General features: G+C 39.0%; 1 protein-coding gene across 1 annotated transcript; it reads left to right on the forward strand.

Moving 5' to 3' along the window:
• Nucleotides 1-2289: 2289 nt before the first annotated feature.
• NCBP3 (nuclear cap binding subunit 3) lies at nucleotides 2290-27682 on the forward strand. The gene is made up of 13 exons (XM_084651138.1): nucleotides 2290-2664; nucleotides 3728-3793; nucleotides 6554-6659; nucleotides 8005-8130; nucleotides 9684-9809; nucleotides 13349-13422; nucleotides 14528-14636; nucleotides 15469-15568; nucleotides 15924-16030; nucleotides 18078-18363; nucleotides 20287-20444; nucleotides 22222-22386; nucleotides 24764-27682. The coding sequence occupies exons 1-13, from the start codon at nucleotides 2305-2307 to the stop codon at nucleotides 24997-24999; spliced, it is 2019 nt and encodes a 672-aa protein (XP_084507264.1). The 5' UTR covers nucleotides 2290-2304; the 3' UTR covers nucleotides 25000-27682.
• Nucleotides 27683-27916: the final 234 nt, after the last annotated feature.

A 27916-nucleotide genomic window follows, 5' to 3' on the forward strand; every position in this document is an offset into this window, starting at 1 on the left:
CCAAAGCAGCCTATAAAATTTATTGGAGAATTCTATAGGTTCAAAAACCCTGAAAGGAACTGATTTTTGATATTCCATAGGTTTTTAGAGGAATGTCTATAGATCCCTATTTACATTTCTGTGAAATTCTGTTTCAGCCCTGTTGAATTCTGTAAGACTTTTCCATAAGGTAAACCACATTTCAAACTGTTTTGCCTCTTCTTAGCAGCAATAAAAAAATCACATTAGAACAGAGATGCCCCATCTGTGAGATAGCTGCGGTAGCACCCAATCTCTCTCAGCCTGGGTACTTGTATGGTCACCATCTCTGTTACGCTGGAGGTTAAACTTGTAGCACATACAGGCACTGATTGTCTCATTCTTGCCATGTAACAGATAAATCTATCCAGTTGAGGAACATATATGGGCCTCTGTTACTGTAGTATCTGAGCACCTCACGCTCCCCTGTGAGACAGAGCAGTATGATTATCCCCATTTTATGGGTTGGGGGAGGTAGCTGAGGCTCATTTAGATTAAATAATTTAACTAGGGTTACCCAGGAAATCTGTAGTAAAGCAAAAAGAAAAGGAGTACTTGTGGCACCTTAGAGACTAACCAATTTATTTGAGCATGAGCTTTCGTGATGCATCCGATGAAGTGAGCTGTAGCTCACGAAAGCTCATGCTCAAATAAATTGGTTAGTCTCTAAAGTGCCACAAGTCCTCCTTTTCTTTTTGCGAATACAGACTAACACGGCTGTTACTCTGAAACCTGTAGTAAAGCAGGTTCCCCTGAGTGCTAAGGTAACACCACTGACCATCCATCATTTCATGGGCTTGTTACCCTTCCAGATTTGATCAGGATGTTTTCCTTTGGGTAATTAGATAGCCATCTATCAGTATCAGCTCTGCACTCCTTTCCCATTTTATCCTGGTGATTCTATGGGTTCACCAGTTGCAGAAATACCTGTCCTTGATCAGCTCCCGCACTCGCTCATTGTGTGATTCACTGCGTTTTAAAGGGCTGCAGCTCTCAGGTCCCGTTCTGAGTCATAGTGGCCAGACAAGATAACAAAAAAATGCATTGTGGTGAGTAAAATGTCTCTGGTCTCTTTGAGAGGTCACGGGAACTTCGTTTACTGTCCCACAATAGCCAAATTTTCCATCTTTGAAATTCATTGCAGATTGTTCCAAAAAAGACCCCTTTGATCCGGTGCCCTCAGAGTGCTCTTGCTCTCTACATCCCCCTATTTTTAGCTTACTCACAAAACTGACAGTGCAAACTTTAATTATACTCTATCCTTCATCCTACAGCGGTTAGGGAATCTTGTTGCAAGACCTCCCTCTGGTGGACAGTTATAACCCAAGCACTTTCATACAAAAGCACAGGAAAAAGCAAATACAGGGTAAAGCCTCTAGGACAAGGTTGTTGTTTTTCAAAGGTTATTTTAGGATCTAGGCTCCATTTGATCCAAATTTTCAGAGTTCAGGAGTGTCGGGAGGTGGGAGTATTGTTTCCAATTTAGGCCTGACTCTAAAAGTTTGGAGTTGGGAAGCTACCTGACCTGATACCGTTCAATGGGGCTTCATTCTCCAACACGAAGATCTCTTTTGGAAGCTCAGCTAAGTACATCCCATTAGGTGGATATACAGATACATACACTAATAAGTATTTGGCAGTCACAAATCCCCACAGATCCCAATAATATTGCAACTAAAGACGAGCTAAATCAAAACCCTACACCCAAGATTAACTGCATTAGGAGATGACCATGTTGTGACTGAGTCCCTGGACACTGTAGTTTTTTAGACTCGACCACAGAGTCTTTTCATGGAATTTATTACTTCCTCAGGGATATAAACATGCATTTAAAACAATGCTTCAGATTGGGCAAACGATCCCCATGTTATCCTTCTGAGGCCTACACTTAAAACGTAGGTCAACAGAGCTATGGCGCTCAAAAATTCACACTCCTGAGCACCACAGCTCTGCCAACCTAAGCCCCCGGGGCCGAATGTTGGCACTACGGTATCACGAGGACGTGACTCGAAGCTCGATCTGATACAAGCGGACAGTGCTGTTGTGCTGTGCCATATCACGCCAGGCCCCCTCGTGCTGTGCCATATCACGCCAGGCCCCCTCGTGCTAGGCTGTGGGGTGCCAGCGGGGTGACAAGCCAGGGGAGGCCCCTGCTCTGGGGCCAGGCTGTAGGGTTTTCTGAGGCGGGCAGAGCCAGGCTCCAAACAGGCAACTGGCCACTCTAGCCTCCTCTCCGAACTCCATGGCCCTGGAGGACCGAGCTGGTCGCGCTCCCTCCCTGTCTCTATGGCATTAAGAGCGCTCTGGCCGGCCAGCTGCCGTCTCTATGGCCCTGCCGGCGGCGCTCTATCCGCCACTCCGTCTCTGTGCTCGTGGAGGCCGGCTCGGAGGCGGCGCGGCGCTCAGTCCATCCGGCGGGCCGCTCTCGCTGGTTGTGTCCTGCGGGCGGGCGAGCCTGGCGGAGCGATGGCGGCCGTGCGGGGCCTGCGGATCTCGGTGAAGGCGGCGGCGGAGGAGGAGCAGGAGCAGCAGCAGCCGCCGCCGCCGCAGCCGCCCCCCCGCGGCCCCGAGCCCGAGCCCATGGAGGTGGAGGAGGGCGAGCTGGAGACCGTCCCCGTGCGGCGCTCGCTGCGGGAGCTGCTCCCGGTGCGGGCGGGCGAGGAGACAATGGGGGGAGGGGGCAGACAGTGGAGGCGGGAAGCTGCCGGGAGGGGGAGGTTGGGCAGTGGGAGATGGGGCGAGGCGGTGAATGTGCGGCAGTCCCTCTCCGAGAGGGGGGGGGCCTGTGTGGGGCGGGGGCCGAGGTAGCGGGGGCGAATCTCTGAGGCCGTGCGCTAGGGAGTAACTCGAGCGAGCTAACACGAGGTGGAACCCTAGTGAGGACGGGCCGGCGTGTCAGCCCTAACAGATCGGGGCGTGGGGCGGGGAGAGGCCAGGGGAATGCTGAGGCCTCAAAGCCAGGACGAGATGGTCAATGGCCATTCAGCTAGAGGGTGGAGGAGAAGAAACTGGATTATCGGTGTACAGTCTACATGGGCTAGTGCGATCTGGTGAATTCAGCAGAACTAACTGACGACAAAGAAAAACTCTGGGTTTTTCCCCTCCACGTCGCACTTCATTTTTATGACATTAATAAGGTGTTTTAACAAAACAAAGGCAGTCATTTTGACTGCTATATTTTGGGAAATGGGACTGGAACCAATGACACCAAGAGGCTTAAAAGTTACTTTTTTAATATGAAAGTTGAGTTTAATGTTATCTTGTGCTAAAAGGTTGCTTGATAACTTAATATTGGTACGTTGTAACTTTTAGAGAGTCTAATGTCTTAATATGATTATGTTAAACACACACATTTTTCTGTTGGAAGACAGTTATAGCTGCAACCATGGAAGTTAGAGTTGGTAAAGCTGTTTGATTATCACCTCCCCTTCCTTCTGTGGCAGAATATATTTCCCCCTGTGATTGTGGATGCATTAGATTTTTAAAAAGATTACTTACACCAAAGGAAGCTGCATGTGTTTTGATCCATTCTGTTGGTACGTAATTCCACTGAGTGTTGTACACATCTGGGTCAAGAACATACTGGAGCTAAGAGTTAGGAGAAAGTAGAAAGGAATGGATTTATTTTAGAGCTGATTACCAGGCGAGATTTTATCAGTCTAATTGGTTTGTTGCATTTAGCCTTCATCACAGTTCTGCTTTTTTTCAGGACACTAGTAGAAGGTATGAAAACAAAGCTGGAAGTTTCATCACAGGAATAGATGTCACCTCCAAGGTAATATTGTGCTGTGGGTCTTTTTCAAGTTTTGTATTACTATTGTTGGATAGGAAGCATTGTTAGCTGGTCTTCAGGAAATTCAGATAAATGGTCATTTTCAGGTACACTTAGACCAGTGATTGGCTCTTTAATGTGCCTCCTGCGGCTGTTTTGATGTTAAAACACTGTGTGATTTAATTATTAATAGGGCTACAATTATGTCATGGAATCTGTGACTTCCAGAGACCTCTGTGACATTTTCTGTCCCAGGGCTGGACTGCTGTCAGCAGGCAGCCCCACAGCTTGTAGCTGCTGGGCAGCAGGGAGACCCCGGAGCTCTCTGGGGGGTCCCCTAGAGCTCCCACCTCCCATGGGAGGCAGGAGCCCCCCTGCAGCTGCCCAGCCGTGGGGGTAGGGGGAACCCCCCCCAGCAGCCCAGCCGCAGTTGGGGAGAGCAGGGGAATCGCCCCCGTGCGCGCACACCCCAGCAGCCCAGCCACTGTGGGTGCTGGACCCTCCTCCCTCCCCATTTTGTCAAGGATATTTTTAGTAAAAATCACGGACTGGCTCCCTGAATTTTTGTTTATTGCCCGCAACCTGTCCATGATTTTTACTAAACATATCTGTGACAAAATATGAGCCTTAATTATTAATCAATCAGGATGCTTTTACTATGTTATTAACCAATTGTAGTTGATAAAATAATAATACTTGATCAGTCATTTTGCTGTGAGAATTGTATATAGTACAATAGTAAATGAAACAATGAATTCGCACTACTGGAGCTCTTTTGGGCAATGCTGATCGCTAATTTGGCTCCTGGACCACTAATTACTGACTTTAGACACTCTTTTGTAACTGGAGAGCTCTTGTTTTGACGTTAGGTTGGTGAAATTTTTTCTCCTGCTGTGATGTCTGTCTCGTGTAAATTATTAGAGTCATCAATTCGTAAGTCACAAAATATACAAAAATAAACAATCTCTATGAAAATGCTGAGCCAAACATCTCTTTCTATGATTTTATACTGAAAGATTTATTTGTAGACAAAGTTCTCATACCCCGACAAGAATTTGTAATACTGTTTCTAAATGTTCAGTGCGTTTGCCAAAAAACAAGGAGACTCTCTTGGAATTGCAGTGATGCTACTCTGTAGCGCAAAGCAAAGCCCTTCAGAGTCAGGTCAGCTGAATTTTTCTTATTGTGTGTGTGACAGAGAAGGAAAAACAAGCGTTTGGCAGGAAAATCTAGTTCCATTGTCTTGAGTCTTCAAAGGGCATCATTGTGTGTTTCCACACACTGGGCCTTAAATACATACATTAGTGGCCACTTCAAAACAAGGTTTGATCATTTTGTGGTTCTTTGGAAACTTAAACTTGCAGCTGGTCTCCCTGACACACTGCAATTTTTAAATAATTGGCATCACTGTATGAGAGATCACTGTACGTTGTATCAGGAAATTGAAAATAAAATTTATTGTTCCATGTTCTGTGTTAAGTGTTCGGTGGTATTATTAGGACTTTACATTTTCAGAACATGATAAAATATGAATCTTCACAACAGCACTGTGAGAGATGGTGCATGAGTTTTATTTCCATTTTGCCTAGAGAAAGCTTAGCCAGAGAACTTGTTACTTGCCCAAGAGCACAAATGGAGCTGGTGTTAGAGATGGAAAATCAGCATTCTTGGCTACAAATCTATAACTTCTGTATGTCAGAGACTTGTAGTTCAGGAAGCAATTAAAGTTATAGTATCAGTGAGAAAATCTCCGTCCTTTCTTACATTCCTTAATACAGCTTCAAAATGGCATACATAATTATGGATAAAGATATACAGGGCTGAATAATGAAAATGAGTTGGCTGGGAAATCTAATAAAACTGTGATTAAAAGGTCAAATTTATCTTGTAGTGATATCAGAGAGCAGTTCTTGCTTAAGGATATTTTTATGAGACAAGTTTCATTTTAGTTGATTGAGAGATATTTAAAACACTCTTATTATTTTTTTTAGACGGAGGCATTCTTAATCAGTCACAAGAAAGAAAATTACCATTTCTGGGGGCTTGCATAACATCTTTTGTATTACTGGCGTTTAGAGAATCTGTTGATGGGCTCCCTGGAAATAGTTTGGATTACCAATCCCAGCAAGATTTCTCTATGCAGGATTCTAGTTAGTACTAGTGAAGTGCAAACACAAAGGGATATTCCCACAGGCCACAGTGCAGACACAAAGGGATATTCCCAAGGGCCACAGATCTCCACATTATTTTTTGTAACTGTCTGGAAACTCTGCGTGATCTGTGTCTTCTCAATGTGTTTTTCTCTTTTCCTCCAAGTAAACAAGCCAGCCTTCTCAAAATAAAAGATTAGTCTGCCTGGTAGAGGAAACATTTGTTTCAAGTAAAGGTTTGCTGAATTTTGCCTTTGATGTATACTCATTTTAAGGATAAGTTAATATGGTTATCCATCAGAAAGGTTAAGCACGTGTCCAAGGTCACACAGAGTCAGTGACAGACAACACATCATGATTCCCGTTATGCTGTTTGGGCCACAAGACAATAATCCTTTGACTCTTAGTCAAGCTGTGAAAGAGTTTTTAATTTTGTCCTTTTTAACATAATTTTCTTTTTTTGTTGACTCAGCCATGCCTATTAACAACTAATGGAAACTTTGTAATGATTAATTTCTGGCCATTTGTGTTTTATTAAATGTCTGGTATTACTATGAAACTTGTTTGGACCAAAGCACCAATTTCCTCTTCCATTGGACCTTGTTTCCTTCAGGAAGCAATTGAGAAAAAGGAGCAAAGAGCGAAGCGCTTTCATTTTCGAGCTGAAGTGAACCTTTCCCAGAGGAATGTGGCATTAGAGCGAGACATGATGAAGAAAGGTAGGGAAAGTACCATGAATTTATCAAACTGAACGAAAGGCAGAATCTCTAGATTGCTTCCTTCCCGTTTCCTGCCTTGATGGCCATTCTACCTCACTCCCTTCCAGATGCTCCTGAAAAAGCAAGCCTCTGTACGAGTAATATCTTGTATTTTTCACTTTCCTTTTTTTCTGTTCACTTTCCCATTTTAAAAAAAACTTGAAGAAAATAAAAAAAAAATAAATACAATTAAAATTATTGTGGGAGGATGATGACACTTAAAAGAAACAGAACCATTTTGGGCAGACATCATTTTTTTCCTGACGTGGCAGCAGTATTCACAGCTGCAGGTAGATTGGCTGTCCAAGGCTTTTCTGTCAGTTGACACAGCAGAAGCTGTCGGCACACACACGGTTATAAGGCTCCAGTAGGATGTCCGTTCAATATTTAATGAAAGCGATGTTATCAACTTCAAATTCTTTTTTTTTAAGGGTTAAAAGTCGTCTGAAAACCGTTCGGCATCTGCCTCTGAATCCCTTGCCAATCTTTGTGGTTTTACGACCACGTTTTCCCATATTATTTAAAATATTTCTCTTTGTTGCTGTGTGAAGAACATACAAAAAAGAAACTAAAGCCCCAGTCATGCAACTGCATTAGTGCAGGTTGGATCCATGTGCATGTTATCCTATTGAAGTTAGTGGTGCTCAGTGTGGTCATAGAGGTCCACCTATGTGGATGCAGTTGCAGGACCTAGGCCTAACGGTCCTTCTGTGCAGATACATTTGCAGGATCAAGACCTAGGCCATTGATTATACAGAGGAAACTTGAAACTGACTGTACAGATGGTTGTGAAATACATGAAGACACTGAAAACAGAGGAAAAATAATATAATTAATTTTCAGTTATGGATAACCTTATTACTGCTTGTAACAATACTAGGTAAAAAACTTTCAGAATGGCATGATTTGTTTTTTTATTTGATCATGTACCTTTAAATTAAGCTGAAAATTTTACATTCTTATTGAAAAGTTAATAACCACTTGCATGCTGTCTTTAAAATTAAATTATAATCAGTGATTGGCAGTAGAATTTCTATAGCAATACATTTTAATATTCCTAATGATTTTATGTTTATAGTATCCAATTTTTATTTTCAACTAGAAAGGTCAAAACATTCTGAAATTATAAGTTAAGTTCCAGGCCATTAGACTTGAAGATCATGCCTTTAAATTGGTATAGGATGTACCTGTCTTTAATAAACTATTCTCCATTTTTTAAAAATGATTTTGATTTTTAATTGAACATGTTTCTAGACATAAAACTCATTTTGTAAAAATGAGCAGTGGTTTTGTTTCTTGTTTACAGCAATCCCTAAAGTGAGGCTGGATACAGTCCACATTTGCGGGGTAGATGAGATGAGTACCCAGGACATCTTTGCCTATTTTAAAGAGTATCCTCCTGCTCATATTGAGTGGCTAGATGACACTTCATGTAAGTAAACTAAGTTTTTAGCCTATAGTTCTTAATATTTTTCATATTCCAGAGCTCTTGGATTCTATTACTAGTTCTGCCACTAGTAGTGGCTTTGTGGCTTTTGGGCAAGTCGCTGACCCTTCTGTGGGTTAGCTTCCCCATCTGTAAACTTACTACCTCAAAGGGGTGTTAGAAAGAACTAGTTAATAAAGAACTGTGAATATCAAAAGCAATATATAGCTAAGTTATTGGTTAGTGAGAAAAATTACCCCAGCTCTAGCAGGTTAGGTTGGCTACACCCTGCTGCAATATAGAATGTTGTGAAAGAGGCTAACGCTGGTGAAAATGACAAGCTGCAGCAGTGTGTCTTAAATTGGTGCAACAGTATTGTAGCATTTTTAAAGGTCCGAGACATACTGAGGTAATGTCCTTGTTCTTCAGAGTGAGAAACAAAAAAAGGTGTAGTCTTCAAAAATCCAAATGTTGAAGGGCGCTTTAGGTATTTGGTTTATATGTAGTTTTTCTTTCTTTAGCCTGCCTTTACATTTAGAATATGAGTGTTTTCCCTTACAGTGAATCTTATCTGTTCAGGCTTCTTAATATAAAACAAGATAAAATTTATTGCTCTGGTTTTTCCAGAATCATTAAACAGCAGAGCAGCATATAACGCTTGTGGCTGTATCTGGACTGAATGCATCTCAATAAAAGGATTTTTGCTCAATACTTATTTTTAAGAAGCACCTCTCAAATCTTCTTTTTCCTGTCTGTCATCATCACATTTCTAACAGCACTATCATCGACCTGACATATGATCAGTTTTACTGCATATAATTTTAATTCTGTCTCTTCTTACAGGCATTGTTCTTATATGTAACAAATCTGCATTGTATTTTCTTCAGTGCATGAGAACCTTGCTAATCCTTGCATCACTAATCTACAAATTTGATAATCCGTACAAAAAACCCTTAACAGTCTCTCCTTTCTTCTCAGCAAAGATTAACAGCAGAGTTCTGCAATGAGGTCTCTAGTTACTTAAACTTAATTATTTTACAAAATATATTTCAGTCATACTTCTAGAATACTGTCAAGAGTTTTACACAGTGAAACTAAACAACACTCTTCAAAATAAATGAACAGAGCATTTTATGAGCCTGTATCCTTGATTTGATCATAGTTGCTCACTAGCATATTCAGAAAGTGCAATACTCTTGAGTGGGTCTTCTAGTTATTGGTACAAATAAATGAGCCCCTATTATTTATGTAGACCATAATCATTTCAGCGTTCTTTTAGTTTTGACCAGAAAATAATGTGGTTTATGGCCTTTGTAGTGCTGTGTGAAAAGAGTTGTCTCTTGCTGATCAAACATGCTAAAGGATTTGTTTTCCCTTTATGAAACACATCTGATAATCTCCCTTCCTACTGGTGCATATAACTTACTATGTGACTGAAGTTTTATACTAGTAATTTGTCTTCTACATAAAGGACTGTAAGATAAAGGATATAATCTTAAGAGCCTGTGTGGAAAATTTCAGCTAACTAGAACTATTTTTGTGTGGGTTTTTTGTTTTAGGTAATGTGGTCTGGCTTGATGAAGTGACAGCAACACGAGCTCTTATAAATATGAGCTCTATGCCTGATCAGGATAAACTCAAAAACAGAGAAAACGAGGAGAAAGCAACTGAAAAAAACAAGAAAGGTAGATGCACAGAAGATACAGGTCATGCAGTGAAAAATCTGCATTCTTTAAAATATATTTTCTTGGCTTGGGTGCTGCATAATTTGAGTTACTGAAGGAGGTTCTGTCATGTAGTTTCAGGTAATGGTATTCTGCCACTTTAAAAAAGGCTTTCATCTTGGAAACCTTTTGAAGGAGCTGCTTCCTAAAAGGTGGGTTGGAGAGATACCAAAATCAGTAATAAGGTCTGTACTGAACAGTCTAAACATAAGGACAAATTCAGAGGCGTTGTGAGTAGTGGGGAAAGTTACACAGTACTTGTAACTCACAAGCTGAGTGGGTGGAAGGGTGGGGTGGTAACAATGAGAAACAAACAAGTGGGTGTAAGAAGGTGCTTTATCTTCTTAAACCCTCCCATTGGTTGTTTTTTCTTGTTACTACACCGTCCTTTCTGCAAATGACATTGATTTACCAATGTGTAACTTCCATCACTATTTATATTATCTCTGAATTTGACCCTGTTAAAACCTGACCCAGTACCCCACTGGGTGTTCACAAATCTATTGCAAATGGACCCAATTGCTGGGTCCCATGTGCTTCCAAGCCAACTGCGTCTGGCTAGAGTCTAGCCACTGTTTCTAGCTTTGAGACCCTAGGGCACATTCCTAGGCTCTGACCTCTTGTCTAATGCCCTTCCTTGGGATGTGGGATGCCGCCATCCAGGACTTTGAAATCAGTGTCAGAGACCTCCTGAGTCCCGCAGTCACATACACTCCCCAGAGTTCCACCTGGGCTGTGAGCACTCTGGGCTTGTAGCTTTACCCCGTTGGGGACAGCATGGCAGGAAAGCAAGTAACACAGGAATTGTTTAACCACAGTGACCTTATTCTTAAAACGTTTGAGTTAGATCTTTGAAAACAAAAATCCTGAGACCTAGTATGAGCTCACCCCTTGTGTGAGTCTAAGGTTTTATCAAAAAGAAAAGGAGTACTTGTGGCGTCTTAGAGACTAACCAATTTATTTGAGCATAGTGGTTAGTCTCTAAGGTGCCACAAGTACTCCTTTTCTTTTTGTGAATACAGACTAACACGGCTGTTACTCTGAAACCTAAGGTTTTATCAGTATTTTAAGCTGGACAGAGTCCGTCCTGTGCGTGTCTCTGCGTGTACTAGTCTCTCTCTCTTCTCCCTCCCCCCCCGCCAGACCTTGAATGTAGCCAGTGGTCACTCTCCCCACGCCCCCCCACCCCGCTCAGCAGAACCTCACCCTTAAATAGGGTTTCTTCTCTGAGCCATGTGCTCAGATTGAAATGCTAGTGACCCCTCAGTCATGCTTGCCCCTTCCCCACTGCAGGAGCCTGTGTAGAAAACCCATTGTTCCATGGGGATGGGCCAGTAGTGGAAAGGCAATCAAAATTGTTGACCCCAGATTTCAGTCTTGATGGCTCTTAGTGTTAGTCCTTTAAGGAGTCTTTGTGCATGTCCAGGCTTGTGCAGTCACAGTGTTCAACATTTTCACACATAGAACAAGATAATGTTCATAATTTGACTCTGACATATTCCACTCTGTCACAGTGCCCATAGTCTCCTTTTCCAGTCAGAGCATACTGCCAAGTAAGTTGTATAAACTGAAGCGGCTAAGGTGTACCTTCAAATTGTGATAACCGTGGAATCTACTTGCTGACAACATCCCCTTCATCATAACCCCATTATACTTCCACAGACAGGAATTTGTGGCTTTATTACTTTGACTATATCCAACTGTTTCGCTGCTAGGTGATGTGTTAACTTCCTGTGATGTGGTTCAAACCAAGATATTGAATTCCACATTATCAACCAATAGTGACAATGCAATTCATAAAAACGTTTGGTTTAACTGAGACACTAAATTTTGCTGAGGTATGAGTTGCATGAACAAAATCCAGATTACCAATCTTCACTTTCTGTACGTTATGCACTAGTAGAAGCCATCATATGTAGTTTGTTTTCACAACTCTGTTATGCTTCCAGATGCCTTCATAGCAGATTTCTCCTTGCAGCTTTCCACTGCAACTCAGGGGCTTTCTAGCAACCCCCTTCCTGCCTTGGGAAAACTAAGTCTATACAAAAATAGGTATTGTGAGGAAGATAAGAGTGCTTTTTATACCATTTTACCAGCCTCCTTTATACTATGTCTTATTTCTTTGTACTGAAAACTTTTTTGTGCAGTTTTAAAACACAACATAACGTTTGATTTCTGGCAAATACCAAGATGCTACAAAATGTAACTTTCTTAAAATACATCTTTGTGTTATTTTTGGAGACTAGGGAAAGACCTTATTTATATTGAGGACATATATTTTCACATTGATCCTGTCAGGTGCAAAGTAATTATTATGTATATCAACAGTAGTAAAATATGTATTGATCTAAACTCCCACATACATTTCTGCATCTGGAAAAGCAGGATACTGGGCGAAGTTCAGACTTCTTCAGTTGGGAAGAATTTATGAAGTAAGTTAAGGTATGAGGAATCTGATAAATCCAAACGATTAGGGAGGCTTTGGCTCAGATATATTCCTTTTTTAAAATAATTTTGGAATTTTGTCATTAAAAACCCTTGCAGTAATTAAAGATCCTGGGGCCCTTTTTGTAAGAGGCAGGATGCTAGCCGTGATAACTTGGCCAAATTCCACCGCAGTAATTACATTCTGCTGTCTGAATATCCTCCAGGGTTTCATTTGGGTTCAGTATTCCTTGGTTCCTGCCCATAACTTTTGTGTAGTTGCTGTGTGCTGTAACCAGCTGTTGTATGCACCCTGACAGTTGCTGCATTTAGTTGCTAGGTGAAGAATCTCTATATTTCCTTACTAAACAGGGCTGCTGAGACGCTTACCCAGTGTTGGTAAAGTGCTTTGAGATATCTGAGCGAGAGGCACCGTTAAAGGACTGTTAAGTTGTCTTTCAGAAATATTTGAAACAAGATTCTGCTGACAATATAAACAAAATCTTTTTCTTATCCCCAAAAAATAAACTGAAAATATCTGCCATCAACTAGTAATGCACAGTGTATACAGCCAATAGACTAGTGTAATCAGTTATTACTGGTTAAAAGGTTGCTTCCAAAATTACTTAGTTAGATTCTTGAAATGAAATGACTCATAATTTTTTAGCTGCAGAGATTATCTCTGTAACTTTCTAACTATTGAACATTAACTCAAATATTTTTAAGTGGCAGCTAAATTAAGGCATTTAATGACCTCTCTGCTATTGATAAACTGAAACACAGTGTGTCTTCTTATATTAACAGAGAATTAAACTGGTAATCCATCCCTACTGCTTCAACCACGTACATTAATAGAGAGCACCAGCATGAAGGAAGCTCTCTGATTAGTTAGTTATCTTGTGTACACACCTGTTTAAAGTTTTTGCAGACGTTTACTATCTTAATTATTCTCCAGGCTACACAGGAACAATTGATAACTTACTCAGTTTGATTTCAGAAAATATAAGGAAATGAAAACCAAATGCTGGCGACATCATAAAATCAGGAAGAATATCCTAAAATTTGTTTATCCTTAGACCAACAGGAGGAAAGCTCGGATGATGAGACCGAGGAAGGAGAGGTTGAGGATGATAATCCAAGTGATGTTGAGGTCAGTACAGAAAGAAAAACATTAACATGAGAGATTCAGTTTTGGGTAGTGAGCTCGTTCCGATATTCTACTCCTAATGCAAAAATATTATACAGAATCTAGACTATTGTATCATAAATTAAATTGCTAAATCAGATTTAGTACGTATGAAAACAATTAAGGCAAGGGGAAGTCCAGAGACTTTGTCAGTGGGGATATCAGCCTAGGATGGCTTTGTGAAAGTGGGTTTTTAGGAGAGGGAGGGCATTTGGCATATGAGAAGTTTGAAGCTGCTCTGCCCATGTGAGGACAGTATGACAGCAGGTATGGAAAAGACTGGAAGGAGGAGATAAGGGGAGTAATTAGGAGGAAGGATGAAGAGGAGTCAAGCTATTCGGTTTTGGCAAACTGTACATAAAGGTATGCATCAGGGGAGTGTATCTATTTAAGTCATACACTTATTTGTTTCACTCTTACAACAGTAAGGACAGCACATCTGGAATAATGCTGCTTTTCAAAAGAAACCAGCTGAAATATTTCTAGAGGTGCAAGAAATTTTTAAAAAGCCTTTTATTTTAAGATGACCTGCTTAATAGAATACTGTCAGGTCAATATAGGCCCAAATTTCAGTTTGTGTAAAACAAATTTAATATTAATAAATTTAATGGAAACTTTTCTAAACATTTTTGTGTGTTTTTGCAGTCCAGACATTGCAGCGTTGTGCTAGTGTGTGACAAGCTGATAAACAGGCTAGAAACTGACTGTAAGCAAAAATAAAACTGACTAGTTGCCTTTCATTGTCCAGGTTTAATGCAACATAGATGGAGTCAGAAGTAGTGGAAAGTAAATTAGATGTTAAAAAGCTTAGTTTTAGTAACTTAGGGTTTTAATAAGACAGGGAGGGAAATCTTTTTGTTTTAAAAAAAATAATAATTTTAACCTGCCAGTGTTCCTTTAATAAATCAGTCTGTTAAAGAAATGCAAAACCGCTGAGTTCACAAATCTGCTGGAAAGCTCCTAACACAAAAATAAACTTTCTAGTAAATCATTTGTTAGCTTTACTGTTGAATGTAATCTGTGCTGAAAAACATTTTATTTTTGTATCTAAAATATTTTGTTTCCAAAGTTGGATGCGCTCTCCCAGGTAGAGGAAGATTCTCTCCTACGTAATGATCTTCGCCCAGCCAACAAGCTGGCTAAAGGAAACAAACTGTTCATGAGATTTGCTACTAAAGGTAAAAGATCCGCTGCACAGGCACTATACAGTGTTTGAAGGTGACTGATGACTAAATGATGTCTTTACAACACAGATAAAAATAAAATTATTAAAGTGTTATATTGTTTGTCTAGCATTATATGTTAAGATCTCATAGTACTTATGTGTATTTTTAATGTGCGAAGAACGTATATGTAGAACTTTATTCTGGGTGAAGTTCAGCCTGATGCAAAGATTCAGCAAAAGATCTATCTACCACTTCAGTTCCACTGAAGCCCACAAAATAGGCTCTGCGTAAGGGTGAATTTTGCCTTTTCTGAGCATCAAGAATTATTTGCCATTCTTATGGTGTTGGAATTCTTTATGTGGTGTTGGTGGAAGCTGTTACTGGCTACAGTCATGTCAATAGATAATATTAATGCATTTAAGGTAAACAAACTCAAGTCCTGACTTTTTTCCAATTTGACTATGTCCTTTTTCATACAGTTCTGACAGGGACATGTCTAAGTAGATAGTCTCCACATTCCAGGTCTTAAAGTGATACATAATACAACAGGAAGGTGATAAATGGAAACTCCTATCTCCATGGAATGAAATTAGTGGAAGCCAGTGTCTTTTTTACTGTTAGTTTTATTTCAGAGGAATTATCAGCAAGCATTGTAATCCATTTTGTTCCTAGTAAGTACACAGATCTTTTACTCACATGAAGGAGATTGGATATTTTATAGCTCAACAATAGTTGAGACTGCCTATTACTATATATGCTTCATATCTGTGATTGGGCACTCTTTATTTTTGCTCCAGTGTGGTTAGGGAAAAAGTATTCCTTTAACTTAATTACACATTTTCAGATGATAAAAAAGAGCTTGGAGCTGCAAGAAGAAGTCAATACTACATGAAATATGGCAACCCTAATTATGGTGGCATGAAAGGAATTCTTAGCAACTCTTGGTGAGTACATGATAAAGGGAAGTAGAACCTTGCATGTGTCCAGCCATGCTTACAAGGCTATTTACTTTGTGAGTGTCATCCCTCAAAGTTCTGTAGACTTGGGAGTGGGGAGCATTGATTTGTATTTTAGCAAAGTTGACCTGTTGACTTTATATTTATAAAAATTTTAATTCAAAATTAACAAGTGCTTATAGTTGAGATATTGATACTGGGCAAAATAGATCCATAGAGTAAATGCGTTCAACTGCCATTGAAGTCAATGGAAATTACAGCTGTTACTCCGAGGCTGAATTTACCTCACTTTCTTTTGGCCTTTTACGTGGCAGAAATGCGTTTGCTTTTGTTGGCATTCCAGGAAACGAAGATATCATTCACGTCGAATCCATCGTGATGTGATAAAGAAAAGGACACTCATTGGGGATGATGTTGGGTTGACACCTCCTTATAAACACCGGCATTCAGGTAATTAATGACAGTACTGGGAACATATATAGTGCTTTACATCTTCAAACCAGTTGCGTTGCAGCTGTTGTGAAACTGCAGAATGAAATAAAATATAGGTCTTTGTGCTTCACAGGTCTGCCTTTTCACTCCACTTCACCTCATTAAATAATTAACCAAAGCAGAGTTTAGTCCAGGAGAAAATGGTGGTTGCCACATGCTAGTTTTGGGTGGAGGCATTTCTAATGGTTAAAACATGGAGTTGAGTCAAGATACTAGGGTTCTTAGCCCTGCTTAGCCACTGATTTACTTGTTACATGACCTCGTTTTTCCTATCTGTCTAGCCACTTTATATGACTCATAGTATACGAACAAATCATTCTTACAATACCTCTGTGTGACAGGACAACATTACTCCCACTTTGCAGGTGAGGAACTGAGGCACAGAAATGAAGTCAGTTGTCCAAGATCCCTTAGGAAATCTGTGACAAAGATAGGACTCAAGTCCAGATGTTGGTCCAGTGCTTTAAACACTGTTCTTAACCTTTACTTGATAACTATTTTTCAAGGATGTTGTGAGAAATCAGAGTGTCAGAGTCCTTGTGAAAGGTGCTATGCAAATGCAAAATATAACCTAAGCATCAATATACATAATGTAAATTCTAAAATAATACATTTCATTAAATAAAAGCATCTTTCAAGTAAAGCAATAATTGAAATACTTATTAATGGAATACCTGCCAAAATATAATTCTTACTGTCTTTGGGTTTGTCAGCTTGACATAGATTGTGCATAATTAATTTGATAAATAGAACAGTGTCAGATAAGTGAAAGAGTTCTATGCTTTTTCCCCAGCACTTAGATTTCGTCCTATGGTTTTGCAAGCAACCATTCAGATACAAAACATCAAATCACTTAGCTAGCGTAATTCAGTAGGTACTTCATTTTACTTGATGGTTTTCTTTTAGAGATTTAGGAAATGGGGCCTAGAACATAAAAGACAAAAATCTCTAATGGTTTGTTTACACTTCATCTTAAACTGTCATATTTGCCATTTCAACTCTTGTCTTACAGTACATGACAAAAATAAAGTAGTTGGGTGGTGTATATTCCAGGGGCATATAGTCCAGAAAACCCTATCAATGAGCTTCTAATTGGTATTTTAGCCTTTACAGTGGTCACGTGATTTATGGGTGTGTGTATTAGGGAGATAATATGGGAAGAAATATGTAAAGTGCTAAGGAAAAGCTGTACAGGAGGCTGCATGTCTGCTGACTGCTTTGTAAAAAAAAGAGACTGATACAAAGTGCATTCAATACATTTTCTAGAATATATTCCTGTATATGTCCATGAATATGAAGTCACATGAAGATTGGAAGAGGGTGCTGAAACTGTGCACAATCATCCATTTAACTGTGTATGATTAACACTGTTTTACTTGATGGAGCGGTGTTTGCCTCCTGTTGCATCTGACACAAGATTAAAACACTGTTTTACTTCTAACTGAGTATATATTATAGATTTAGAACTTGGGCAATACATGATGCACCTTTTCTGTTGCCCAGTGCTGAATATGGGATCCGGGAGAAATCTTTCTCTTTCACCAGCAGTGATCACCTTAAGGCACTATACAAGCATTAGAATTAATTATCTTTATTTTAGCAGATATCGCTTCATATTGATCATACCCTTATTCAGGCATTTTTAAAAATCCAGCTTTCCTTCTGAGACAGTGAATGGTACAGATTATGGCATGTTTTATAGCAGTTTTATTTTTTCCTGTATTTACTTGCCATTTTTTCTAGATCTTGATTTTTAATTAACTTTATGAAAAAGAGACAAGATAGGTGAGATAATATTTTTTATTGGACCAACTTTTGCTGATGAAAGAGACAAGCTTTTGAGCTCCACGGGTCTCTTCTTCAGGTCTTAAAGTTGGTCCAGTGGAAGAGATCACCTGACCCATCTTGTGTGTTGTATCCTGGGGCCAATATGAATTCAAAAAACCTGCAAATATTTATGAAAAAGATAAGCTGCAATCTCTCAGAAGTAATTGTTGTGCTTCAGGCCTAGTGAATGTTCCTGAGGAGCCTATTGAGGAAGAAGAGGAGGAGGAGGAAGATGAGGATATGGATGAGGATGACAGGGTTGTGGTAGAGTACCGGGATGAACTACAAGCTTTCAAACAGTCTCGAGATCGCAGTGCAGCAAGACGATCAAGTGCCAGTGCGTCTGATTCTGACGAAATGGACTATGACCTTGAACTGAAAATGATATCCACTCCATCTCCCAAAAAGAGCATGAAAATGACAATGTATGCTGATGAGGTGGAATCTCAATTGAAAACTATTAGGTAAAAATTTTAATTTGTTGCATTTTATTACTTAAAAACCCCAGTCACAAAGTGTTGCATTATATTATATTTATATTTTGATTTGGTTAAAATTATTTTTTTAAAGCTTGAAAGCTATTGACAATAATTAATGTAATCACTTATATGAATTGACAAAGTCAACTGACCTGCTCTTTTAAATTTAAAAAAAAAAGTACAATAACTGTTCAGGATCTCAACTCATTAACTTAAGTGTTTTGAGTCACCGTTTAATGGTTAAAACCCATGTAGTACAGGCGTTTGATCCTGCGCATATGTACATAGTAATTTTATGTATCTGAGTTATCCTGTTGCATTCAGTGGGGCTACTCAAGTTTAAATTTACTCATGTGCACAAGTGTCTGCAAGACTGGGACTGTAATTTTTTAAGTATATACTGATAATGTAAAATCTGTGAAATAACTGTTTATTAAATAGTAAATATAAAAGAATTGTCCAAAAACATGTTCAATAGCTACTTACTTTTCTGTGCCCTGAACAATATTAACATCTTGTATATTAAGATCATTCCAGTTAGACCATGTATTTCAAAAGAAATGACTCAGTAGTACACATGAAGATCTTAACAACAATTGCAGTATTCTGCTTTGACTTGTTACAATACGGAGCCCTTCTGAAGCTACTATAGCATATCTCAATGTGCGGTATATTTAATGCTGAAAATCCTTAGCACTGAGTAACAACTCTCCTTGAAAACTTATCCCATTTGACTCTTGTTAAGATCAATCACTTGTCATTTCAGTGGCAGAGCTGTAATGACTTAAATGAAGTGGCAGCATCAGCATGCCCTCTTTAGCTCTGACATGATTTAGTGGAAGATATTTAAGAGAAGAAATACAGAAAACTCACTGAAATTGACCCTTAATCCAAACGTAAAATTGTTAAATAAATATTCCCTTGCAATGTTTGTAATCTGACATTGCAGCATTGTGTTAATGCATGAGAACCTGATTAAAATAAATAGAACTGACTGGTGTGTTTCCATTCCTGAATCTAGGAGAAATGTGCATAAAACTGACACCAACCACAAACCAACAACAACCCTTTAATGGTAAAAAGTAAAAGTAGGTTTTAATATTTTCAGTATTAATAATCTAATAAAAATCTGCATGTCCTGTAAATAACATGATGGAACCATTATAACGTGAATTAAATCAGTCTAGTAATTCTGAGACTGTTCATTTACTCTGAATTACTTTGACCGCAGTGGAACAGCTGTGTTGACATTAAACTGGTGTATTTCTGTTTGAAACAGATACTGATTGAGCTTGTTCACATCACTATTTTTAGTTTTCAGAGTACCTCATAGTGGTCAGAATAGTGGTGATCACACTTATTACTAGAGACTGTAGCAGATATCTTTAAAGAATATACATTTTCTCTGTAGCGAAAGGGATTGCAAACTCTGTACTATCATAGCCTACAAATGTATCCCTTATCTGCATTATCCCTGAGAGGTAAGATGTTTACAAGCAGCCCCTGTGCACATTGCTTATAGTCTTGAGTAACAAACGATGATGAACCTAAACTTAGAGAAGCATTGGTACTCTCTCTATTGTTGTTTTGACAAGATATGCTTAAATCCTGGTTTAAAACTGGAAAAACATTGCTACCTATTTTTTACAGGATATGCAGCATATAATGCTCTGAACATATTGATAATTTGTTTGAAGAAGAGCTAAGACTGATTCTGGAATGCAGACTTTTTTTTTTTTTTTTAAGTGGTAGATTTTGTGTTTTCTCCCCCATTTCTTAATAGGGGAAATCTTGATATCACTAACTTCCAAAATGTGTTTACGCACAGGGGGCCTTCCTGAAGACTCTGTTGGGCTTCATTCATGGGAATTTATTTGCTGATTAGAAATACATTATGTCTTTATTTAGGAACTCTATGAGAGCGGATAGTATAGCATCCAGTAATGTCAAAAACCGGATTGGCAGCAAAGGGTCGTCAGAAAAAGTTGCAGATGTAAGACTACTGTTAGAGGAAAAACGTCAGAATAACACAGGGCAGCGTCAGCCAGTCAGCACTACAAAATCAGGTAATGGAAAACTAATCTAACACATTTTTAAATGGGTATGTTCAGTACTGAAATTTATAAACTTGTAGGAATTATGTTCAACTGTTGGTTCTGCAGATATGCAATTCCATATTCTCTCACATGTTTCACACCTCATAAGGAATATAAAGAATCTTACGTTACCAGGCTTTGACAGTTCATGTATTAGTGGAATTGCAGGTGGCTTGTATTCAGATATTAGGAGCTTGTGGAGATAAATGTATAATGCCTACTTTGTTTTTTATCTGATGAACGAACTACTCCCTTATGCAGAGGGCAGATTACAGACATAAGAAAATTAGGGACAAAACTGGGGCTTGCTACAGGGAAAAATGAATAGTTGGATGGAGATGAAGAGTTTACTCTTGCCTGAATTACTTTGTTTATATCTGTTCTCCCCACATTTCTTTGTATTTGTCTTTTTAGGTTGCTGGCTCTCTAAGGCAGAGATTCTGTATTTCTGTGCGAAAATACCTAGCACGTTGTGGGGCTAACATGATACAAATAACAAATGTGAATTGCTTTGAATGTCTTGAATGAGAGATCCTGTTTAAGAGCAGAATATTTAGGTTGCTTCTGACTGGCAGGTTTTGAGTTTTAATCTTAGTTGATTGGTCCTTTTTTTTATTATTTTTTTAAACTTGAGCATGTGTAACTTCCGTTACTCTCTCATGTGCGTAATGCCTAGAGGTTACTCTTGTCACCTGGAAGGAATACTTTCTTTATATAAAGTTTACTAAATGATCCAGTTGTTTAATACCTTTCTCTAATCTTTCATGTCCTTCAGATTGACAGCTTTCTAAATATCTCTTCCTGTTCCATTTGCTTTCATGTTTTTGTCTGAGTCCTATGGCAGAAGCAGGGATCCAAATCTTAGGGCACGTCTACGCTTACAGGAGATCAGCAGCGAGTGTGGATTTTAGTGGGTCTGCTGAAGACACGCTAAATCGATGGGAGAGCACTCTCCCATCAATTTGTGTACTCTGCCTCCCTGAGAAGCATAAGGGAAGTAGACGGGAGACGCTCTCCCCTCGACACAGTGTAGTGTAGCCATTGCGGTAAGTGGATCTAACTATGTAGACTTCAGTTACGTTATTCATGTAACTGAAGTTGCATAACGTAGATCGATTTAGCGCGGTAGAGTAGACCAGCCCTTACAGTTTTCAGTATGGTATGGTTCACGTCATGGGTTAAGTATCTTTACAATAAGATTCTTTTGCTCTGATTTTCAGTTCTGCTCTCAAAGTTAGAGGACACAATACTGTAGTTTTAAAGCAGATTTTTAATGTATTCTAAAAAGTAATTAATGAAGGAGTCATACTTTTCATATAAACTGCCTCACACTGGACAGAGACCCTTTTCTCTTGCTTCAGTATTTATATTCCTAAAATAGAAATGTAATCCAAAACAAAAATAGCTTTTGGCGATCTTTAGAACAATTGTTACTTTTTAATCTTTGGGACAAAGCCCAGCCGCTTGAGCATAAACATCCCAAAAGGGGTGCCTTGCAAAGATGCCGTGTGACAAATCTGTCATAGAAATAATTCAAGCCTGGATTAACTGTAATACAGGAATTCAGAATATTTCAAAGACAGTGAGCTATGTTAAGATTTAATGAAAAGACTTCAGAAAAAACAGCCATAGATAACCTCTCTAATTCCAAATTTTGCAAATGGATAAAGGACATGGGATCAGCTGGAAGAGTTAAAAATGTAGTACATGATTATTCAGTTTAATCACTGTGACATGTTATTTCCAGATGTACGGCAGAGACTAGGAAAGAGACCTCACTCTCCAGAAGTCAAGCCCCCAAGTAGCTCCTCCACCCCTCGTCGAGAATCAGTATCAGATGTACATAGCCGGTTAGGGATACCCAAACAAGATGTGAAAGGCCTGTACTCTGACACCAGAGAGAAGAAAGCAGGTTTGTTTTACAGAGAGAAAATGTGACTTTACTTTAGGGGTGCATATGTAGCTTGTAACTACAGATGACAATGATGTCTTGATGCTTTTAGTGACATTTGACTAGAAAATAACCGAAGGATATTAACTTAGAAACAGAATATTATTCCTAAACATTAAAGCTTTCCCATTCATGTGGATAAAATTCTAGACTTTATAATTTTGCATAGAGATTGCATCTCATGAGCTTTATTACAACATCCTCATGTGAATAACTTGTAATAGCTAAAGCAGTTTTTGTAATGAAGATCACAAATGTTGGCTTATTCCCTTTAAGATACTTTACTGCTTTGATTCTAGGGAACAAGAGGAACCTCAAATGAAAACCTGGAGGAATAATATTCTGGTGACTGAAGTTAGAAATCAAGTAGTGAATGTTGGTGGAATGTTTTGAAATTGTAAAGCAATATATTAATGGTTATTAGAAGTCACAAGTGCCAAATTCTGCCCTGAGAAATGTATGCAATTCCCATAAAAGATAATGGGACTTATGCACATTTTTGAGGGCACAATTTGGTTGAAATGTCTTCAAAATCTGGTCTTGGAGAATATCATAGAATGATGGCTGAATTATTATCAGGGCTTTGGAGCGGAGCCTGGAGCCGGAGCTCGGAGCAGTGGAGCTGCAGGTTTTTGCCTAGAGCTGGAGCGGAGCCAGAGCACAGCTCCAAAGCCCTGATTATTATATAATTTATTGCATTTAATTTCTACTTTTCTCTCAAAATATAGACTAAAGGAACTTTTAAGACAGATTTTCCCTGAATGTTATTTTCTATCCTCAGTGCTGAACTTTTCCTGATTTTTATTTTTTATTCTTTTGCTCAGCTTGTCTGAACAGAGCAGTTGTTAAAGATATCTCAAACTCTGAGGTGTAATAATGTGCTAATAAAAAGTGCAAAACTATAGTAACCAAGGAATTTGCATTTCAAACTGTTCATTAGCGTTCCTAACCTTTACTCATTTCAACTGTGAATTGCAATTCAATTATTTATGTTCGCTGTCGTTCTCTTTAAAGTGTGGCTCTACTTTCAGAAGAGACTTCGTGGAAATAGTTTGATACAGTTCTGTAATTTTCTTAGTGAAGCTAGGTCACATTTTCTCAGTTTACAGAAAGAAAGCTTTTCTTGGTGACAGCCCTGAAAACTTAACCTGGGAATTGTACGGTCTTTTTTTCATACTTGTAAATCACCAGTAATAAAGCGTCTATAGGCCACATAGAGGCTGCATAGATATAAGGGAAGTATTAGGGGAAGACTGTATTTGCTTTTGATGATGCATTTGAATCCTGCTCTCTTACAAAATCTGTGTGTAGACCAGGTCTATCAATATAACTGTGTTGTTAAGGGGTGTGTGGGGTTTTGTTGTTTTTTTGGTTTTTTTTTTAAACCAATGTACATTTACTAGTACAGCTCCTAGCATGGACACAACATAAAGGTGTCTTCTGTGGGTTGCTATTCCCATACTGGAAGGAGAATAAGTTATATTACAGTACAAAGCACCTTTATACTGATATAACTGCCCACATTGGGTGGGTTGCACCAGTTTAACTATACTCGTATAGTTAAAGTGGTACCACTTTCTAGTGTAGACAAAGCCTTATTCAGAGATGTGTGATTCTACAGTTCTAACAGAAGTAAAATTAGTTAAAATGTACTATCACTCAGGCTACAATTTAATCATGGGTATTTTTAGCAAAAGTCATGGATAGGTCATGGGCAAGAAACAAAAAATCATGGTCCGTGACCTGTCCAATACCCCTGATTGAATCTTGGAGGGGAGGAATCTGGGGGCCTGCACCACCAGCTGCTGCTCTGGCCACCGTGGGGAAGGAAGCCCTGGAGGGCCAGCTGCTGCTCCGGCCACCCTGGGACCACTGCTCAGGCAGTCTCTGGGGCCAGCTGCACTGGCCGCTACTCGGGTGGTCCCGAGGACCAGCTCCCTGGGGCCATCAGAGCAGCAGCCGGCTGCAGGGCTCCTCCAGCAGCTGGCTCTGGAGTCAGCCACACTGTCTGCTGCAGAAATCACAGAATCTATGACTTCCACGACCTTTGTGAGAAACACAGAGCCATAACTATCACTGCTATAAGCAAGGATTGCTCTGGATACATACAGTAGCAGAACTGAATAAAAGCACCATTTTACATAGTTACTTTTAAGAGTAGACCCCCACTTTAAAATATATTAAATTCTACTTAAAAAAATGTTGAGAACATTAAGGTTGCATAGTTGAAGTGTTCAAAATTTAGGAAATGCAATGGTTAAAATTGAAAGTTTTTCCAGTGTTTTTCATTACTATCCATTTCTGTGTTTTTCAAACATGTTGTTTTTATTCCAATTAGGTAATTTATGGACCCGCTTAGGATCAGCACCTAAGACACAAGAAAAGACTCCAGATAAATCAGAAAACTCAGTAACATCTCCAGAGGAGGATGATTCAGAGCTCCAGCGGGCATGGGGTGCTCTAATAAAAGAAAAAGAACAATCTCGCCAGAAGAAAAGCCGATTAGATAACTTGCCATCTCTACAAATTGAAATTAGCCGGGAGAGTAGTTCTGGGTCAGATACTGAATCATGATGCCCTTTAGACCCTGATCCTCAGGATTTGAACTCTGCAGCATGGCAAGATTTCCATTGCCCAAAGGCTGAACATTATGGAAGCGTGGCAGGACTCTGATTGAGGTTCCAGGAGCCTCTCCATTCTGTTTACACAGAAGTAAAGACCTGTATACCACTTGACATTTAAAGCAATCAGTCACATTTGTCTTCAGTATGTGTGGCCCTGTGTTGTGTAGGGCATTGTCATATACATTTATTACAGCAAACCTGTAGTTATTGCAAAACCATTTTTTCCCCAAGCTTCAAACTTTAAAGAAGGGGCAGAACTACTCCTGGATTTTGTAGAAGACTTTTTGTTCTTAATCTTTTTAACATGGAGTCTTTTAAGAAAATGTTTTACACAGTTCATCCAAAGAACAGGGAACTTCAGAATAATCACTATTGCCTTGCCCTTATAGCTGTTACCAGCACCTTTATTCTCCTCATGGGGTAATAACAATGATGCTTCCTGGGTGGGCAGCCAGTAAAGGGTAAAGCTTATAAAGGATTGCTGTCTCCCACTCCTCCAAAATACTGAATGTAAATCTAAACTAGACCTCCTAGTACAGTAATACTTCAAAATAACATCAGAGCAGCACCACTATACTAGTCTCAGAAAGGATTCTGCTTCATTCGTTTTGGTGATAACTTTTTGCTTTAAGTGAAGATTGACAAGTTCAAGACTGCAGAGTTGGATTGTTGACAGAATTGTGCAAATTTCCTGAGATGATTAATTTTTTGGAGTTTAAATGTTGAAACAATTTTAAAAAATTATTTCAATATAGCTGTATTATGTTTGAAGAAATCTAACAATTTAAAAGCTTAAAATAATTTTTATATTTGTGAAAATTCTGTTGGCTACAGTGAAAGCTTATAGTGGTGTTTTCATATGTGCTGTTAAAAGAGAAAAGGAAAATATAGGATCAGTGTTTCATGTCAATATTTTTTGAATGTCCTAATTGTATAGTACATGTGGACGTGCACATGGCTGACGAGTTACATTCACTTCACTTTCCTTACCCTTGTCCTCTTCCTTAGTAGGTAAAAAGGTTAATGAATGTGTAACTGGATTTTTTTTAATTGTGGCATTTATTTTGATTGCCCACAACTCCGGGAAAAGGAATAATGTCTATCACATTCTGGTAAATAGAACATGTAGCAAAATATTACCTGCCAAGATTTGACAGCCTGCAAATCTGTTTGCATTGTATCTAATTCATAGGTTCTGTTAGCCCAAAATGTCAGTGTCCCTTTCCCTTCTTCCTTTTTAACATACATTTTCTTCCCTTTTCTAATTTTTTCATACTATATTGAAATAGGTTTGGGGTTTTGCAAAAGCAAGGAATCTGCAGTTAACCTCCATTATGTCTGTGTGTCTGTATAAGAATAGCAGTATATAAAACTGAAGATAAGCTACAGTGACTAAATACAACAGGGTAAGCTGGGGACTGACTGGGCTTCTAGCCTTAACTATTTCCTTGCTTTTGTGACATTCACCCTTTTTTATATATTTAATATTGAATGTTGTCTGGTAAACATGGCTGCCTAAAATACTGTTCATGACAAGAGTAAATGACTGCAATATCACTGTAATGGATTATTTTGATGTGTACTTTCATTTAATATATTTCCCCTTATAAAGCTTTAAAATAGAATCATATCTAACAATACATTTGACACCTTATCAATATAAGATCCTGATAAAAGTTCCCTTAACTGCTGTGTTTCTGTCAGTAAATTACTTGGGTTGTATTGCTGGCTTGACTCCCATACCACATCTTACTCTTTCTGGAAGTAGAGATGGTGTAGGCCCCCGATCATGTAAGATGCACTGCTCTGGAGCCCTTGCAGATTTCTGCCTAGGCCGAGTAACTGGGCCTTTAATCTGCTTTTAGTGTTGCTGATGGGCATGTCTGCTGTGTCTTCCTTCTCAGCCAGAAAGTGGCTATGCCTTTCACGCATTTCACAGTAGGAGGGTCCAATATCTTTAAAATCTTTAGGACTGAGTCCTCATAGCCCTAATTGTGAGTGTAATGTAAGTGTATTATTAAAGGGACCATACAAAAGACTCCTCTAGAATTGACCTTGTGCCCATTTTTGCTTCTTTATGAAGTACAAAGAGGGTTTGAAAGGTATTTGCCAGTATCACATGCATCAAGTCTGGTTTGGTTAGAGGACCCTGTCCGTTGTCTCAGATGGGGTGTGTATTGTTTTCTCTCATCTTCATTAAAAGTGGGTAATGAGTCTTTTTAACAAAGATATATCCTTTTCCCAAAATGTTAATTACTCAATGAAATTAAGCAGATGTTAACAAGGAAAAAGTATTAAGCAGATTTACTAAAAATCCTTCCTCTTCCCCCCACCCCCCCATTTTGCTTGGCTTTTTAAACTCTCTTGATTCTTGGTTGGTTGGCATTTCACTAGTTCTCAAGTCATTACTGTGTTGTCTGTGCAAGACAAATTAAATTAGTAACGTAAAAGGCAAGCTGGGGGGGAAAAAAATTAAGCCTGCAACATAATGAAGCAAAAAGCACATAACCAAAAAAGGAAAGGAAAAATGGGCACCTTTAAGTGATTAATGTTGATGATAAATGTTCAGATAGTGAATGTGAGAAATTTGACCTGTGTATGCCATTTAGAATAAATGAAGTCTGTTCAAAGTCTCTCAGATTTGGGAATGAATATTCTGGTTTTGCCGTAGGACCTACACCAAGGAAGGGAAATGAGCATTCCTCAATTCTAAGTGAACTGTTATAGAAACACCTTAAGACTTTCTTTAGATCATTTCTTATGAAAGGAAAAAAACCTCTTTTAGTGAGTGGTTCAGGTGACTTGCATTCTGTTTCTCAAAAGAAATGGGCATGTGGCATTTTAGGCCTCAATTCTCCAAGCTGTCT

The sequence above is a fragment of the Lepidochelys olivacea genome, assembly GCF_965140295.1.
Source record: "Lepidochelys olivacea isolate rLepOli2 genome assembly, chromosome: 17".
Classification (NCBI taxonomy): domain Eukaryota; kingdom Metazoa; phylum Chordata; order Testudines; family Cheloniidae; genus Lepidochelys; species Lepidochelys olivacea.